The 19,759-nt window shown below is 40.2% G+C and overlaps 1 protein-coding gene across 1 annotated transcript; it reads right to left on the minus strand.

Annotated features, from left to right (window-relative positions):
- Positions 1 to 6,610: 6,610 nt before the first annotated feature.
- LOC107570389 (membrane-spanning 4-domains subfamily A member 4A-like) lies at positions 6,611 to 17,415 on the minus strand. The gene is made up of 9 exons (XM_016256620.1): positions 17,392 to 17,415; positions 16,745 to 16,944; positions 15,525 to 15,635; positions 15,361 to 15,429; positions 13,079 to 13,225; positions 12,730 to 12,849; positions 10,750 to 10,830; positions 10,488 to 10,554; positions 6,611 to 6,618 (listed from the first exon to the last, which is right to left on the minus strand). The coding sequence occupies exons 2-9, from the start codon at positions 16,928 to 16,930 to the stop codon at positions 6,611 to 6,613; spliced, it is 789 nt and encodes a 262-aa protein (XP_016112106.1). The 5' UTR covers positions 16,931 to 16,944; positions 17,392 to 17,415.
- Between the last annotated feature and the right edge of the window lie 2,344 nt (positions 17,416 to 19,759).

Consider the following 19,759-nt stretch of genomic DNA (forward strand, 5'->3'; position numbering starts at 1 on the left):
TTGTGGCACTCCATACTGTACTTGTGATTGATATGATATCTCGTCATTTACTGCTACGAATTGATGGCGGTCAGATAAGTACGATTTGAACCATGCTAATGCACTTCCACTAATTTTTTTATGTCTAAAAATGTTATGTTCCACTAAAATGTTTTTCTCTAATCAAGAGAATGTTGTGGTCGATCGTATTGAACGCAGCACTAAGATCCAGTTCCATTAATAGAGAGATACAACCATGATTAGATGATAAGAGCAGGTTATTTGTAATTCTAATGAGAGCAGTCTCAGTACTATGATACGGTCTAAATCCTGACTGGAAATCCTCACAGATACCATTTTTCTCTAAGAAGGAATTGTGAGGATACTACCTTTTCTAGTATCTTTGACAGAAAAGGAAGATTCGAGATCGGTCTGTAATTAACTAGATCTTTGGGGTCAAGTTGTGGTTTTTTTAATGAAAGGCTTAATAACAGCCAGTTTGAAGGTTTTGGGGACATATCCTAATGACAATGACAAATTAATAATAGTCAGAAGAGGATCTATGACTTCTGGAAACACCTCTTTTAGAAACTTAGATGGAATAGGGTCTAGCATACATGTTGTTGGTTTAGATGATTTAACAAGTTTATAAAATTCTTCCTCTCCTATAGTAGAGAATGAGTGGAATTGTTCCTTAGGGGATCTATAGTGCACTGACTGATGCGATACTGTAGCTGACGGCTGCTTGGTTACAATTTTATCTCTAATAGTATCCATCTTGGAATTAAAGTAGTTCATAGTCATTACTGCTGTGCTGCTGGGAAATGTTAACGCCTGTGGGTGCTTTATTTTTCGTTAATTTAGCCACTGTATTGAATAAATACCTGGGGTTATATTTATTTTCTTCTAAAAGAGACAAAAAGTAATCAGATCTAGCAGTTTTTAATGCTTTTCTGTAGGATAGGGTACTTTCCCGCCATGCAACATGAAATACCACTAGTTTTGTTTTCCTCCAGCTGTGCTCCATTACGGGTTGCTCTCTTGAGGGCGCGAGTGTGCTCATACCACAGTGTCAAACTGTTTTCCTTAATCTTCCTTAAGCGTAAAGGAGCAACCGTATCTAAAATGCTAGAAAAGAGAGTCCATAGTTTTTGTTACATCAAGTTTTTCTGAGCTACTGGATATGCTGAGGAATTTAGATAAATCAGGAAGATTACTTACAAAGCAGTCTTTTGTGGTAGAAGTGATGGTTCTACCATACTTGTAATAAGAGCAGGTTATTTGTAATTCTAATGAGAGCAGTCTCAGTACTATGATACGGTCTAAATCCTGACTGGAAATCCTCACAGATACCATTTTTATCTAAGAACGAATATAATTGTGAGGATACTACCTTTTCTAGTATCTTGGACAGAAAAGGGAGATTTGAGATTGGTCTGTAATTAACTAGTTCTTTGGGGTCAAGTTGTGTTTTTTTGATGAGAGGCTTAATAACAGTCAGTTTGAAGGTTTTGGGGACATGTCCTAATGACAATGACGAATTAATAATAGTCAGAAGAGGATCTATGACTTCTGGAAACACCTCTTTTAGAAACTTAGATGGAATAGGGTCTAGCATACATGTTGTTGGTTTATATTTAAGTTTATACAATTCTTCCTCTCCAATAGTAGAGAATGAGTGGAATTGTTCCTCAGGCGATCTATAGCAAGCTATCTGATGCGATACTATAGTTGACGGCTGCATGGTTACAATTTTATCTCTAATAGTATCGATCTTAGAAGTAAAGTAGTTCATAAAGTCATTGCTGCTGTGCAGTTGGGAAATGTCATCACTTGTTGATGCTTTATTTTTCATAAATTTAGCCACTGTATTGAATAAATACCTGGGGTTATATTTATTTTCTTCTAAAAGAGACAAAAAGTAATCAGATCTAGCAGTTTTTAATGCTTTTCTGTAGGATAGGGTACTTTCCCGCCATGCAACATGAAATACCACTAGTTTTGTTTTCCTCCAGCTGTGCTCCATTACGGGTTGCTCTCTTGAGGGCGCGAGTGTGCTCATACCACAGTGTCAAACTGTTTTCCTTAATCTTCCTTAAGCGTAAAGGAGCAACCGTATCTAAAATGCTAGAAAAGAGAGTCCATAGTTTTTGTTACATCAAGTTTTTCTGAGCTACTGGATATGCTGAGGAATTTAGATAAATCAGGAAGATTACTTACAAAGCAGTCTTTTGTGGTAGAAGTGATGGTTCTACCATACTTGTAATAAGGAGTAGAATTTACAGTTTTAGCTATATGGAGTTTACACAAGCACTAACTGATAGAAAATCAGCTAATTCTTTAATAAAGTCTGTACAGTATGGTGCCCTGGTGGCCTGTATACAGTAGCCAGTACAAACATCACAGGGGATTTATCATTGACACTTGTTTCTTTGGATAATGTTATATGAAGCACCATTATTTCAAACGAGTTATACTTGAAGCCCGCCCTCTGAGAAATACTGAAAATATTGTTATAAATTGAAATAACACCTCCCCCTTTACCTTTTGGATACGACTCATGTTTATAACAGTAATCTTGTGGGGTAGACTCGTTTAAAATAATCTAATCATCTGGTTTTAGCCAGGTTTCTGTCAAACAGAGCACATCTAGGTTATGATCAGTGATCATATCATTTACAGAAAGCGCTTTCGGACAAAGGGACCTGATATTCAATAAGCCAAGCTTTATCATTTGTTTCTCTGTATTATATATATTTTAATGTGTTGAACATCAATTAAATTGTTACTCTTAAATTGGTTTGGACGGTTTTTGTATTTTCTAGTTTGGGGAACAGAAACACTCTCTATAGTGTGATATCTAGGTGAAAGTGTCTCTATGTGCTGAGAATTAACTGATTTCTGTGACGTGAGGAGGCTAGTGCCACGATTCACTGTGGGAGGAATGATGGAGATGCGGAGAAATGTTCAATAGTCTTTAATACTTGAATCACAGGGGATAATCCACAACAGAAACACGGGAAACACACGACATCCAACAAGTAGACCTGACAGAGGAGAAATGCACAGACAAGAACTTATAAACACAATCATTCTGTGCACCTGTGTTTGGTAATTGTCCTAATTAACTAAACAAGGACAGGAACATGACCAAATAAGGGAACACAGGAACCGAAACGGGGGCAAACCATAACAAAACAGGTCCATGATTCTGACATATCGTCCCCCTCCCGGAAGGTGCGTCCTCACGCTGTAGAACAACAGAGCACGGGTGGAAACTTGGGAGGCGGCTCATGAGGAGGATGGACACCTGGGAGGGGGCCGGCAGACAGAGACCAGGGAGGTGACGATGGAGGGAGGAAACAGGAAGAACTTGGTGCAGGAGGAGCCAAGCAGGACCCAGGCCACAGCCATGATGTGGACCCACGGTGGAGCCGATGGAGGGAGGAGCCATGGAGCAGTAATGGCCGCCGGTGGCAGAGCCCGAGGCGGAAAACGGAGAGCCAACAAGCCAGTGGGATGCCGCGGGGCCAGGGTGGAGCCAAGGGTTCTGGTGGCGGAGGCAGAGATCCGTGGCGGAGCCGGAGCGACTGAGGATCAAGGTCGAGCTGGCGGGAGGGAGGATCCGGTGGGACAGAGCGACGAGATGCATCCGGGGGGAGCAGAGTCCTGAGGCGATGGAGGGTCGACGCCCGACCAAGGCGGAGCCGGAGGGACGAGGGAGCCCGGTGAAGCTGGTGGATCGACGGGTGTCGGTGGAGGTGAGGGAGCTAGGAGCCGAGGCGGAGCCGCTGGGTCTACGGGCCGAGGCGGAGTCCGGGCTTCGGAGGTAAGGGATGCTCTAGCCACGGCAACGAGGGAGGATGGCAGACCCGCGGCGCTCGCACCATATTGATGGTAGGCTGAGGGCGAGCAGAGGGACTGCCAGACGACAGCGGTGGAAGAGGCAGTAGTGGGCGGGCGGGTGGGTATGCGTGGGCCTCCGGGCTCTCAGGGCTACCCTCGGGGATCAGAGCCCACTCCCGGCTGGACTGGGAAATGGGAGCCCCCTCAGGAGGAGAGAGAAGAGGGGGCAAGTCGACCTCCAGATCTGTTTCCCAGTCTATCATCAACATGTCATCTGGGTAGCTGGTGGTGCTAGCTAACAGCCAGAACAGTCTTGTATGGTCCTCGAGAGATCAGTCCCCCTGCTCCAGCAGGAGGAGGAGGAATTCTGGGCGGGTGAAGGGATCCATAAGGGGAAACACAACAGAAACAAAAACACTGAGAGAAAAAACTGAAACAAAAATGGACGAAAGACATACGGAGGTAACGATTTGCTGTGGGAGGAACAATGGAGAAACGTTCACTAGTCTTTAATACTTGAATCACGGGATAATCCACAACAGGAACATGGGAAACACACGACATCCAACAAGTAGACTCGACAGAGAAGAAATGTACAGACAAGAACTTATAACGCAGGACAATTACCAAACACAGGTGCACAGAATGACTAATTAACTAAATGAGGACAGGAACATGACAAAATAAGGGAACACAGGAACCGAAACGGGGGCAAAACATAACAAAAAAGGTCCATGACAGCTAGCAGGCGGTCGGTTTAGCCTGTCTGTCTGCTTCTGTCTGCTTCCTGACCTGGGCCCCAGTTAGTCAAGTGCAAACTCTAAGACTATGTGCCATATTTCTAGAGAGAAGAGTGGCACTACCCCAGGAGGGATGAAGACCATCTCTTTTCAACAGGTCAGTTCTGCCCCAAAAACTCGTCCAATTGTCGATGAAACCTATGTTATTCTGCGGGCACCATTTAGACATCCAGCCATTGAGTGATGACATTCTGCTATGTATCTCGTCACCACGGTAAGCAGGGAGGGGACCAGAGCATTTTACAGTGTCTGACATCATACTTGCAAGTTCACACACCTCTTTAATGTTATTTTTAATGATCTCCGACTGGCGAAGTCGAACATCATTAGCGCCGGCGTGAGTAATCTTACTGAATTTACGTTCACTTTGATCAGGTTTCTCAGTGAGTGCATCACTGAGTGGGGAAAACCTGTTTGATATTTTGATCAGAATGGAAGAGCGGTGTTTTGACCCGTGACTATGCCGCCTCATAGTCACCCAGTTGCCCTGCTGCAGAGGCTCTGTAACCGGAACCGAACAATGTACAGGACTCCCTGAGCTAGTCGCATCCAAAGCCACTCAGCCCTCACATTCTTACTGTCCTCAATTAAAGTTTGGATGCGTGTCTCTAATTCTGAAATCTTCTCTGTCAGCCTAACTATTTCCCTGCATTTATCACATGTGAATTCCTCGTCCAATGTAGCATTGTTCCCATAGCCGTGATTTGAAATGCTGTTTCTCTGGCATTTTCAAAGGCATGTAAAGTATAATACTGTGGCTTGGCTTGATACACAGTCTAATGGTTTAACGAAATCCAATTTTAATAATCTTTTACTATACCAAATTTATGTTACTTATATTTCCTATTTGAGCCTGTGCAGATGAATGAAGTTATTTCAGAAAGAGACCATCCTGATTGTAAAACAAAACGTGATTGGCTATAGCGGAAACATGCTACGATTGGTCAGTGAAGTGTTGCTGTTATCTGAGTGGCTTGAGTAGACAGTGGGTCTAGAAACATTTAAAAATCTAGAAATGCGCGCAGCGATCAACAGATGTACGGAAAGCCATTCACAACAGGTAGTGATCCACAAATGTGTGCAGAGATCTACAAATGTGCAGAATGCGATTCACAAATGAATGCCAGCCAAAGTTGTGTTTGTGACAGAAGAAGATATTTGTGAATGTTTTTTTAATTTGAAATCTCATTTTATTTGTTTTGAGAATTTAATTCATGTTTGTGAAACTCTGAGATTTAATTATGCAACAATTCTATTTCCATACCCCAACGGCTTTTGGCTGACTGTTTAAAAGTGTCTGTCCATGCAGAGTTGAAACTCCCACCACTTGTATATTAACAGGCACAGGAGCACCAATGTTGTTTGAATAGAGGGATGAAACTGAATAGCAAGTTCAAAGGATGTGACATGTTTGACATTCTTGAGTCAGGTTAATAAATCTGAAATTGACCTCATATTGAATCAAGACATGCAAAGGATATGATTATAAAATAGACTTGTTAAATAACTAAAAAAAATATTAATTAACTTAGAATACTACACTTTAACTTGTTCTATCTTATTTTCAGAAATGTGGTATTTAGACTGTTTAACACAATATTATAAATGAGTACAGTTAATGTTGTGAGCTGGATGCTAGGATGATTCTATTAGACCCTCACCCTCATTAGACCCCTTCTCAATAGAGAATCTTCACAAATACTGTATTCCAAACAGATTGTTTAGCTGGATCTATTTACATTTACATTATTTAATAGATGCTATTTTTCAAAGACATTTAAAAAAGCACTGTACCAGCCCTTATAAATCCACTTATAACCAAAACCATTCATTAATAAAATTTTAATTTAAAACAAAACTAAACAAACCACAATTGATGACTACTGCTTTTTGTCTGCATTTTTAAGTACATAATATTGTTTTCCAGGGGGGAAAAAATCCAGTCCTCAGGTCGTTTTGCACTTTTCCCCCCTGTTGTTAATAGGTTACTTGTCTGAAATGAGATAAGGCATATTTTATGGCATAACTGTAATTGCTGATGCTGTTTCCCAGAAAGAAGCAGGTGGAGCTCAGGGGGTTAGGAGTGGTGATAAAACTAGCCACTTCTACCAGAACATAAAACCTGACATTTCACTACACAATACCTTCCCTTTTATGAGATAATGCATTTAAAAACAGTTTATCCCTTCCAATACTCACAAATCAAAATGCTCTTTTACTGTTAAGTAACATTACTAAATAATCTACATACATTATTAAAACATCAAGTCATTAAAAAATCAAGTTATTCCCACTCTTATGCCCACCCAAAAAGCCCTGACTGAGGTAAACACAGTTCCCTTTCAGTCGGTCACTACGAGTCACGTCGTGACCGACGAATTGGGTTATCGCTTCGATAGACCAATCTACTTCGAGTGTAAACTAAACGAGCCAATGCACATTGGCATGCAATTATTGCATCCAGCTGCCGCTGATCACAGCGTGAGTATAATAAGGCAGCAGGTGCAATGCATACCAGCTTTTCGCTTCGGAGCCGAGCGACAACATCGTTCTGCTCTGTTTATTTTGAGAACTATGAGTTCAGCACGCTCTTGGAAGCTTTCTGTGTTGGCGGGATGGCGCTTCAGCGGTGGTCGTTCCAGTGTTGAGTGGGTTGCGCACTTCAGGCTGCACTACCCCCTGTCGTGTTGCAAAGCGGCCATCTCCCCTGTGCGCCTCAGCACTAAAGGAGCATTTCTTAAAAAAGAGCAAATTTCTCTAAAAGAGCTACACGGGTGTGTCTTTATAAATACGACGGATCGTCCTTATAAGGATGCCGTTTCACCCGTGCGTTTCTGGGTGCGGTCGTTACCTGGCACCGGGTGATGGTCACGATCGCTGCCTCACGTGTCTGGGCATTAAGATGGCCATCTCGGAGCTGCGAACCAGGCTCCGCTACTCGCAAGGGTAGTCACTCATCCTCCTCCTTCGCCAGACGGCAGCAGTGGGCGGTTCGAGAGCGTCAACAAAGGCCCTACTCACGCACCCTCTGCCAACCCGTGGAACCAGGTGAGCCTTGCACCCCACACTCTCATCCCTCTCCGGCCCGCTCACAAGCCGCCTGAGCTGAGTCCCTGTGTTCCACCTCGCTGCCCCACTGCGGGTACGGCTGTGGGTCCCGCTGGTGCGATTCAGTTCGCCCGGCGCCCGCCCAAGTTCAGCGGTATCTGCTTCACTACAGTGAAGGCGGCTGATGCCCCTGTTCTACGGGCAGAGATCGCAGTCCTACTGGCGAAGGATGCGATAGAGCCGGTCCCTCCAGCCGATATGAGGTTGGGGTTTTACAGCCCTTACTTCATTGTACCCAAGAAAGTGGTGGGTTACGGCCAATCTTGGACCTGCGAATTTTGAACCGGGCCCTTCATCGGCTACCGTTCAAGATGTTGACGCAGAAACGCATCTTCTTTATAGATGGCCCACTCAGCAGAGGATGGCCCACTGGATTGTGGATTCAGGCTGCGAGCTCACTCAACTAGAAGTGTTGCATCCTCCTGGGCGTTGGCTCGTGGCGCCTCGCTGACAGATATTTGTAGGGCTGCAGGCTGGGCGACCCCCAACACATCGCTAGATTCTATAGCCTCCGTATTCTGTATCCTCCTGTGTTCTCACCTCAAACGGGTAGTGGTGCCGAGAGGCCCCGGTTAGTGTCAGCTTGCTAAAACTGCTCAAGAGTGTCCTACGGTAGACCCCGTTTTGATCCTCCGTCACCCTCGGCAGCGGAACGTCCGGCGGAACGTCCGGCGCCGGGCCTTCACGATGAATCCGCGGGAACCGTGGAAGGCTGGGTTCCATATTGAGACCTAAGCGGTTCTCGTATGTGTATAGCCCACGGTATAGCCATAGAGCCCGTGTTTCCCCGGCAGACTTCTGCCTTTCCAAGAGGGTTACAATCACCTCCATTTCTCCATATACACCTAAACGGATGCTATATGTGTATTTGCTTCCGAAATGCAGCGTCCCTGTTCCAAGTGGAGTGGGTATGTTATCCCAGTGTTATCCAGTCTCACTTAGTAAGGTAGTGCTTTGAAAAATGGTGAGTGGAACTACTTGTCCCGAGCCCTGGCCTACACCAGATAGGGGCGCAGGCGGCTCGCACAGGGCACTGGAAGGGGCAGCACCATGGTGCTTTGGTAGGGAGCCCAATTCGTTGGTCACGACGTGACTCGTAGTGACCGACTGAAAGGGAACATCTCGGTTACGTATGGTAACCCTCGTTCCCTGAAGGAGGGAACGGAGACGTCACGTCCCGTTGCCAGGGTTGCTGTACCACCACTGAGCGGCCGGGTCGCCGGCTCGGCTCCGAAGCGAAAACCTGGTATGCATTGCACCTGCTGCCTTATACTCACGCTGTGATCAGCGGCAGCTGGATGCAATAACTCCATGCCAATGTGCATTGACTCGTTTAGTTTACACTCGAAGTAGATTGGTCTATCGAAGCGATATCCCAATTCGTCGGTCACGACATGACGTCTCCGTTCCCTCCTTCAGGGAACGAGGGTTACCTTATGTAACAGAGACGTTTCATCACGGCTTTAGAAGCAGTTTCACCTCTGTTCAGTACAGGGCTTTAGTCTACCAGGGTGCAAATATTGTAATTAATGTTTCTTGAGTTCTCAGAGTATTTAGGTCACATTTTGGCACTTCATGAGATAAGGACAGTTCTCAGAAGATGTACGACACTTTGGGTTAAAGACACGATAACAATATAAAATTGTTTGTTCTAACTTAGTAGTTCTAGTATAATCTCTGTTAAAACAGTTTTACTGTATCTGTATTTAATGGGTCGCCGGCTCGGCTCCGAAGCGAAAACCTGGTATGCATTGCACCTGCTGCCTTATACTCACGCTGTGATCAGCGGCAGCTGGATGCAATAACTCCATGCCAATGTGCATTGACTCGTTTAGTTTACACTCGAAGTAGATTGGGCTATCGAAGCGATATCCCAATTCGTCGGTCACGACATGACGTCTCCGTTCCCTCCTTCAGGGAACGAGGGTTACCTTATGTAACAGAGACGTTTCATCACGGCTTTAGAAGCAGTTTCACCTCTGTTCAGTACAGGGCTTTAGTCTACCAGGGTGCAAATATTGTAATTAATGTTTCTTGAGTTCTCAGCAGAGTATTTAGGTCACATTTTGGCACTTCATGAGATAAGGACAGTTCTCAGAAGATGTACGACACTTTGGGTTAAAGACACGATAACAATATAAAATTGTTTGTTCTAACTTAGTAGTTCTAGTATAATCTCTGTTAAAACAGTTTTACTGTATCTGTATTTAATATGTTTTAAGGAAAAAAGGAAGGCTATATTGAAGAGTTAATGAGACGGGTCGATCACCCATGATTAAGAATCACATTTTCCTGTTTAATGGCGTTTTAATTATATGAATGTCCTCCAGGAGATTGGCATTCTCCTGCCAGGCTGTTGTTGTTTATTCAGGATGCTTTATTCTTACAGATTATACAGTATTACACAATTACTTGTTCAAAACAATCTACCCAGATTCACTGATGATTAGACAACTTTGACTTAACTAACAAAAGAAAATCAGGAAATAGTAGTGTCTTAAAGTTACTGTTACACATGTAATTAAAAAAAAAATATATATATATATATATATATATATGTATATAATTATCTGATCAACTGTTTTTTTTTTGGCTTTCATTATCTCTTCTTTTAATGAAAGGACATTAGCGGTAAGGGACAGGAAACCAATGGGAAACCCCTGTGCCCCATGAAAGCATCACACAGAACCCAGGACCCAACCCCCAGCCACCCACCCCCTTTTTGTTTGTTTTTTACTATTCATATTTATTTACTTTCACTGTATCTTGGAGGAATTTCTGCAGGATGGTGATGCATGGAAGGGTTGCTGATAACAGGTATCTGCAAAAAAAAAAAAAAAAAAAAAAACCTTGATTAGCTGTATAATGATTATTGAAACAATTACTCAGTGCTTTACACATTTCCAGTACAAGGACAATCAACACTAAATTCAAATAATGATGTTTTGTGTTTTTATTGTTTTGTGTACCATTTTACTTTGTTCAATTAAAAACTGGTGTTTCAAGCTTCTTTTACCTCTGAGCTGTTAAGATCATGGAAATGACAGGGCCTAAAACCACAGGGCAGTGGAGGTAAAACTTGCGCAACATACGGCACCTTTGGAAAAATCCACATGTAGCATTTTATGTCTTCTTACTGTAAAATACCATAAATGTAATAACACTGACAGACAGTTCTAATATTACAGGTTTTGTGATTAGTACAGACACTGCTGCTAAACAGAGACCCACAGACTCAGGTCATTTACATACACTTCGATGTCTGCATATAAATGGCTCAAGCCTCCATTACTAGCTCTAAAATGAAATTTTGGAAAATGTCAACATAAAATATCAATAGATATATAAAATCTATTTATTATACACTTTCTTGTCTAGTGTAAATTGACACAACAGGGTGGACATGTTATATTTTAGTCTTCAAAAATTAGGAGTAGAGAGAAAAACTAATGCTTTGTTTTTGAAGTTGCTTTCTCGCCAATGAAATAGTCACTTCTAGCGAGTAATGTGATTTAAGGCATTATGCTTAAGATTTTAAAGGACAAGTAGCACCAATGTAACGGTGGAGTGGAGTTTGAGTGACAAACTATATTAATGGTTTTGTACATAAAAACATGTATCACAGTGAATGGTATTTTATGTGATTTAATGGTATTTTATGTGATTTAAGAGAAAGGGGGAAATGGGAACATGGCAATTTGTCAAGTGCTTCAAAAAGTTTTTTTTTTTGTATTCTTAGGAACTGATCAATATTAGTTAATAGGGTATATCTATGTATGTAAAACCATGTGGTATTAAAGCTTAACATTTTAAGCAGTATATACAGTAAAATATTCAGTGATGTTTAGGTGTGTGACAAGATCTTGTGATGTTAAAACATGACAATATTTCTTGTCAAGGTGAACAGCTGTCAGATATCAGCACGATTGCAAATGTAATATAAACTTTATACAATAATTCAATAAACAAGCGAGTCAATGATTCTGTGAGCCATTAATAAAAACAGTCACTTACTTAATTTGTGAATGAATCAGCCATTTGAACAAATCAGTTAAATGAATGACTGAAAGATTTACTCATTAAGGCTGTGACCTACTGAAAGTTTTAGTTTCATATTTAGAGTAACATTAATAACCATTTATAATCATTATTTATGCAATATTGAATATTAAAAATATATATTTTTTGAAATATCAAACAAATCTTTTTGTAGTGTCTATTCAATGCTTTAGTCATTTAACACAGCGATTACTTTAAATTATCTTTTAGTGGGGGCATCATTTCTCAGCCAAAACTGATGTGTAATTAATTAGATTAATTAATCGGTGCATCATGTAATTAATTAGATGGAAAGTTGAGGAAAGGAGTTCAGTTAGAAGGTCACACACAGCTTCAATCAGAAGTTAGAAGCTCATGTGCAGTTATAAGGTCTCAAGTGACTGATGTGAAATCATATAGGAGAGAAACCAGTCAGGTGAGTTTGTGGCAATGCCTTTTACAGTGCTTGGATATTGTTATTTTATTACATATGCTCATTATTCAATATCATCTCTTGAGCTAAGTGTCATCAAACCCCTAGTATTGTTTCATGGGGACATAAAATCCACCAAATGGTAGCAATGAATGAAGAGTTGTACTGTCATCATGTACAAATCGGCAGTAAATGCTGCTTCTCACAAACTCTTTTCTGCAAGTGCTGCGAATTTAACCTTTGGAAACACAACGTGTGCTAAGTTCACTTTATTGACATTCACATAATTTCCAATGTTTTTGGGGACAGAAGACTAAAGCTCAATCATTTTACATGTTAAAAGCTTGAGGGTTTAAACATTTGAAAGTGAAAAATTGTAATGTAATGTAACCTGTAGTGTTTGTTGGTTCTTGTAAAGTGTGAACCCAAGTATGAACATCCTCAAGTAACTATTTCCATTTTATATGCATATCTGAGTTTCAGCTGACAAAAAAGTTTGTGAACCCGATTTGATGCATTACTCACCTGTGGAGGAGGACAACAGCAACAGGAAACTTTACAGGCAAATGCTGACAGATATATGGAGAGGATAAACTGAAGCAAGGTGAATATCAGCAATACACCACCGATTCCCCAGAAGAGGGTCTGAGAGGAAATTCAACAAATAATAATAACACAAATGTATAATGTCAATGCCGCCTTGCATTATACATGATCACTAATAGTAAGAAATCTATAAGATATTTCTGAAATATTGGGAAAAGACTGGAGAGATGATTGTGGATTAAGGATTGACTTTTGACAGGTGTACTGACCAGACAGTCATCTTATTGCAATTACTAAATAAATGTGAATGCAAAATTTGGTGACATACCTCATACCTTCCATCAAAATCAGAACACCCATAATCATTGCAGTAACTGTAGTACATTGGTCCTATAGCCAAATCCACTGAAATTATAATAAGGGCACTGACTGCGGTTAAAGCACTAAAAATGTTCATTCCGAGTGAACCTCTCACCTATAGGCAGAAAAAAAAAAGAAAACATAAAACACATTAACGAATTTGGAAAAACTATAACACATTTTGTTATCATATCATGTTAACGTAGATAGAAAAATGTATTGCGTGTGATAAAAAATACACTACTTGAAATAAATAAACGCAAGCAGCAATCATCGGGTTCAAGCACCAATGGCTTATGTAGATTATTAAATGATACAATTGAAATATGTCTTTTCAAAAATAATGTGTTTTCTTTACAGTCCAATCAATCTTCACTGATAGTTTAGGTCAGCTTAAACCTGGTCCTTGCAACCCCGATATGCATATTTTGCATGTCTCTCTTGTTTAACACACCTGATTTGATAGATGCCAGATCTTTTAATCCTGATAACTGATCTCTGGCTAAATTGGTTCTTCAAACAAGTTAGTGGATGTGATTAAAATATCTGGATTAAGTTGTCTGAGATTACTCTGTGTTGTCATGTTCATTGGAAAGGGCAGATATATGGATAGTAGAAAACCATGATCAGCAATGCTTTGGCTGGCGGAGAAGACATCAACATAATGACGACATAAGATCAAGGAAACAGCCAAGCAAGCAAAATGTCATAAATGTTCCAATATATATAAAGTGTAACCATTTTTTAAACAATTTCCAAGTATTTTTCATCATTTCTAGTATTTGTACAAGATTAGCATTTTTCAAAAGTATTTGCAATTCATTTAATTTTGAAGTGTATTTGTAATACGTGACAGCATTAAATTTTCTCAGTCCATAAGAACCATCTTAAGACATAAGGTGTGTTCGACTTCATGTGGCGCTGCACAGACTGATTGGCGAGATTTGCCACTTGCAGTCGGGGGGCAGAATTAAAAGCGGATACATCAAGTCGGACACTTTCTGCTCCCGGTAGTGATGCTTGTGTGGTGTTTGATCACTCTTGTCACAGATGAAGTGAACAAAATGCAATATTTTTTAAATACACTGACATTTCAGAAACTTTTTAATGAAACAACAGAAACACTTTTTTTTATATACTGCTTAATACAACGCCATCTGTCCAAGAATTAAGTTAAACATAAACATACTATTTAAATAAAAATAAATTGGATTTATAATATACTTTTATCAGTGTTTTTGATAAAAGTGGCTCAATATAACATCACGACTACAGTAAAAGAGATTCTGCCGTTATATGAACTGAAGGTGTCAGAATAAACCGAAACACGCATCATTGTTGTCATGTGATGAATTCGATCCAACAGTGAAACGGCTGTCGTCATTAGCGCTCCTGCAGTTACTCTCGCAATACTTTGATGCTATACGTCACAGTGACTTGGGTCGGCGCTGTCTCAATAAAATTTAAATGACTAACCGGCATGTAATGTACTACTTTAAGTCAGTTGCCGTTCGGTCTGTGCAGCACTGCATGAAGTCGAACACACCTATTACTGACGGTGTTTAAATTAATTGTGCACTATAAAAGTATTTTGAGATTGAGAAGTGATCTCCTGTGATGCATCAAATCTGCATAAAGGCTCACAGTTCCTATGAATGCACGGCTCAGACAAACTGTACGTAACGTATGATTGCATACATTACATACATTGGATTAAGAACCGCTGGTTTAGGTTATAGTAAATACGCTGGTGTCAAAAGGGACAAGTCAAATTAGTCAAATTAGTGTTATGTTACAAGGAATTTCAGTTGCACCCCTACAGGTGCAATTTTGATGCATTTTGGTAAGAATTCTCAAAATATCCTGTAGTCTATGTGTATTGTTTCAATACGTTTGGGTGTTGGGCTTAGGAGATAAAATGAGCTCTGACAGACTGATTAATTCACTTATATCATCACAGTGATTAATTTAATCTAAAACAATTAGATAAATTTTTTTCTAGCAACATCCCTAGCTGCTATGTGCAAAATTTAGTGAAGACTGGACCAACAGCCTAGGAGGAGTATGAAAAATGGCAGAATTTTTATAGCTGGAAATTAAATGATAAGAAATACACTTAATGATTCAAGGGGGTTAAAATATTGTTTATATCAATTACTCCAAAATGCTAATCATATTATTACAATGCAACCTGTCTATATCAGGCAGCTTGGACCCCTAAAAGTAACAAGTGTTATGTACAGTACATACCAAACACAAACCGGAGGGTGAATTACATTTGTTTTCGGCAGCAATGCAGAGTGAACCTGCAATAATGTACTGAGAAGAGAGAGAAAGACCAAAATTGAGGCTTCTGTTGAAAAATTTAGCTTGAATTATAAAAGACATATCACTTAATTGTAATTGTTTCTTACGATGAGCGACCCCCAGTAAGGAATACCACTAAAGACAAAGATGGAGTCTGCATGAACTGTAGACACGATCCCAAGCAGGAAAGTCATCAGAGCAATCATAATCTGGACAGTCTGTGAGGAACAAGAAAAATGATAAAGTAAAACAGTTTCAAATTTTGGAGATCAAAACAAAATCTACAGTTTAAATTCATAGCATCTGTAGTTATGGACTTATGATTGCAGAAGAAAAATACCCCAAAAATATATTCAACAAGTGTGGAATTCTCAATGTATGAATTCTCATACTGATAGAGGTGTGAAGAGTACCTAAAAAGTATACTTTAGTAAAAGTACAGATTCCTTACTCCATTACAAATGAGAAGTCACCAATTCCAATACGACTTGAGTAAAATACTTTTTAGGAGTACTTAAGTATTTTAGTCATACTGAATGTATGCCGTGGAATTCTCAATGTATGAATTCCCATACTGATAGAGGTGTGAAGAGTACCTAAAAAAGTATACTTTAGTAAAAGTACAGATTCCTTACTCCATTACAAATGAGAAGTCACCAATTCCAATACAACTTGAGTAAAATACTTTTTAGGAGTACTTAAGTATTTTAGTCATACTGAATGTATGCTCAAAGATGCAATAGTCCTCAACAATAAATGCTGGCTTCATACTAGACGATTTTAGCCCTGATTTTCAATTGCCAACAGTTTTGTGGAAATCGCAGGTAAATGCCAAAGCTTTTTGTAGGCTACCATTTTTACAGAAATAAATCCATTCTTGTGCGAGAACGCCAATCTCTTGTGTGATCTCACATTATTTCCCGTTTCAGTTCTCACTTGTTTCGTTGTGAAACATGGCTTTTCAATACTTCTGTGCGATCTAGACACTGTGTAATGTGTGACCCCCCTGTTGCCGATCTGTTGTTAGTTTGCAACCTTTAAAACATTCTTTGTCTTTCACTTTTTATAATTTACAGTTTACCAGTCACAAAACTGTAAATTAACTCTGTAAATGCTATCTTAAATTGGTCTTTGTCATCTTATATTGTATTGTCACCAAGGCAATAAGTCACATTATGCAATAAAAACTATGTATGCTTTAATGTTTACAACTCTGCTTTTTTTTCTTCTTCTATCATTTATTAATGTTCTGATTTTCTTACTTCACGCTGACATACACAAATGGGGGGAAAAAATCAATAATATGGATCTATGAAAAATGTCTCACCCCAAGGGCTTTTGGTTGGCCTTTCAGAAATGCCTGTAGTCCATGAAGAGGAGAAACTCCTGCTACCTGTTGGACATAAACAGGCACAGGAGCATTTGTCCCAGTCCCAGCTGGTGTTGTTTGTGTTGGTGGTTGAATCTGGATGACGAGTGTTGAAGAGTTCACGGGTAAGACTGTTTGGGACATTCTTGCTTCTAAATCTGAAATTGACATATACAAAAATCATAGTACATCAAAACATGTAAAGAATTATTATAAAATAGATTTTCGATGTACAAAATTGAAAATTATATATTCATTATATTTGTTATAAATATAGTTATGTCATAGTAGCTATTACAATTGGTAGAATTATTGTCATCAACTAGAACAACCTTCTTAGATCTTGAAAATAGAAAAGGTACTGTGAAAAATAGCTTGTTAAAATTGATATACATTTAAGGCATTTAGCAGATGCTCTTTTCCAAAGACTATATAAATAAATAATCAAGTGTCCAACCAGCCGTTATAGATGATAACCAAATAAAGGAAATCCATTCATTAATATAATTTAGTTTAAACAACAACAATAAGATCCAGACATAATGCAAATATAGGTATTTGTATAAAGGTTGTCAGGAGTAATGTAAGTATATAATTTGTTTTACCAGAAAAAAAAATCCTCTCTTCAGTTTGCCCTGTGTAGTCACTTTGCTCTGTAGTCGCACATTGCTTTTTATAGGGCTCAGGTGATTAGGAGGGGCCACTGTTACCAGGAAATATAAAAAATAAGACAGAAGTATTCTGAGTTGATGATTGTGTGTGCTCCACAATCAAGAGAAGACTTTGACACCCGTGACCCAGCTCCTGAATGACATGAATTATGCAACTGATGTTTGTCATATGATGCATGTTTTGTTGAGCATTTTAAAAGTAACTGAATAAGTACTTTCACCATGAGGTGACAGCTCAACACAGATTTTTATTTAATTGTATTTGCTAAAATGTCTAGAGAGACTTTTTTGTATAAATATGGTTGTAAATACTGAAACTTTATTTATAGCTTGAAAGTAGCTAAGTTAAGTAAAAGCAGCAAAACTTCTACAGTGGCTGTGTCATTTAGAAATAAAAGTTTATTTCATACATTTACAACACAAATGGATACTACAGTACCAAAATGCTTATTACCACTGTAGCCTTAAAACCCAGTCACATGTGAAACTCAGCTGGCACCATTGCTTAATGAAGCTGGAATTATGACATTCATTGGTGAATGATTAAATAAATAAATTATAACATTTATACAGCATAACTGTCACGGTGCGCGGTGTATAGAGAACGCTTGAAGAAGATGATGAACATAAACAGTATTATTAATCCACACAGAAGGTAATCCACAGAAGGCAGGCAGGTAACACATGCAACACGTTAACTTTAACACTGGACGAGGGAACACAGGAACAGACTGGAACTAAATACATTGGCAAATGAATTAACGAGACACACCTGAACCAAATGATACACTCAGATGGAAAACTAGGTCACAGAACACATGGGGAAGGAAAACGCAACAAAACAGTCCTGGGGTTTGACAGTTCGCCCCCTCCCGAAAGGCGCGACCTTGCGTTGCAGAGACAAAGGGAGGTATGGAGGGGGACTTAGGAGGAGGACAAAGGAGTGGATGTGGGATGGTGACAGGGGGGTGGCGAAAGGGCTGGCAGTAAGGCAGGCGGACAACCCAGGTGGAGGTTCAGGAGGGGGACGGACTCCCGGGAGGAGGGTCCAGGGTGGAGACGACGGAGGGAGGAGCCATGGAGGAAACAAGAGGAGCCAGAGAGAAGACAGGAGGGACTTGGAGCAGGAGGAGCCAGGCGGGACCCAGCCCATGGTGGAGCCGACAGAGGGAGGAGCCATGGTGGAGGAAGGGCTGACGACTCCAGGGGGCTGACTGACAGCGGTGGAGCAGGTGGTGGTGGAGCCCGAGGCGGAGACGGAGAGCCAACGAGCCAGGGTTTAATTTATATATAATTACTAGTGGATGCACTATACTTTTATTGTTTAGAAAGTGACCAATATTTTATATGTAGATTGATTTCTCTGTTGACATGCTACTGAATGACTACTGATAACTAGTTGTGTCAACAGATGAACTATCAAAATAAAGTGTTACCAAACCTTGTGTCACAAATCCGGTCCGTGGCCTTCCGGCCGATTGCCACTAGAGGTCATTCTACCATTACATTTACTCTCACACTACACAGACTGTTACATGTCACTCATCACAGTTCCCATCATCCATTGCACTTACACAGCTGAATTCACTGATCACACAGCCGTCAGTAATCACACGCTCACCTGAGAGCCATTACACACTCTATTTAACACTCTCTCAGTTCCTGTTCAGATCGCCGTGTATTGTTCTGCGTTTATCACTCATCTAGCGATAGCTGCATTACCGAGCCTAGTGTCTTGTCACAGATATATTTTTTCATCTGTAAATGTCAGAAAGTCACGCAAACATATCCATTTTGCTGTCAGGAGTGGGCGAGGCTGACGCGAGTAAACGAGCACTGCTCAGACAAACAGAGCGCAATCGAATAGGAGCGCAATAATTCGAGTAAAATATATATTTTGCTAAAATATTTGTTGTTGGACATTAAATGTCTTTTGTAGAATTTTAAACCTACATATAAGTGTATTTTTATGATAGCAGTAACTGTAAAGGGACTAGTGTAATAGGTAAATAAAATGTAAGCTAGTACAGTACTAATTACTAAGCTCAAATGAGTTAATGTGCGGTTAAAATATAGTAATTTTCAATATTATTTATTGATGGATCCGCACGCTTCCTGTGTTCCCTCCGTAACAGAATACACGGCCACACGAGGATCCAGCGGCTTTCCTGAATGATACTGGCCAGGTATGGACACCACAAGACTGTTATTAGCTCTCGAGCAGGGCACCCGATCGCTCGAAAGCTATATTCAAGAGTATTTAGATCTTGCATGTTTCTCTGATCTGCCGAACTGTGTGCTG

The sequence above is a fragment of the Sinocyclocheilus grahami genome, unplaced genomic scaffold (assembly GCF_001515645.1).
Source record: "Sinocyclocheilus grahami isolate Dianchi unplaced genomic scaffold, SAMN03320097.WGS_v1.1 scaffold1452.1, whole genome shotgun sequence".
NCBI lineage: Eukaryota > Metazoa > Chordata > Actinopteri > Cypriniformes > Cyprinidae > Sinocyclocheilus > Sinocyclocheilus grahami.

Coding starts and splice junctions, on each gene's coding strand:
- LOC107570389 (XM_016256620.1), bottom strand. CDS start 16,930: ATGTCCCAAACAGTCTTACCCGTGAACTCTTCAACACTCGTCATCCAG. Junction 15,636..16,744: donor GCCAACCAAAAGCCCTTGGG/GTGAGACATTTT, acceptor TGTTCCTCACAG/ACTGTCCAGATTATGATTGC. Junction 12,850..13,078: donor ATTTTGATGGAAGGTATGAG/GTATGTCACCAA, acceptor ATTTCCTCTCAG/ACCCTCTTCTGGGGAATCGG.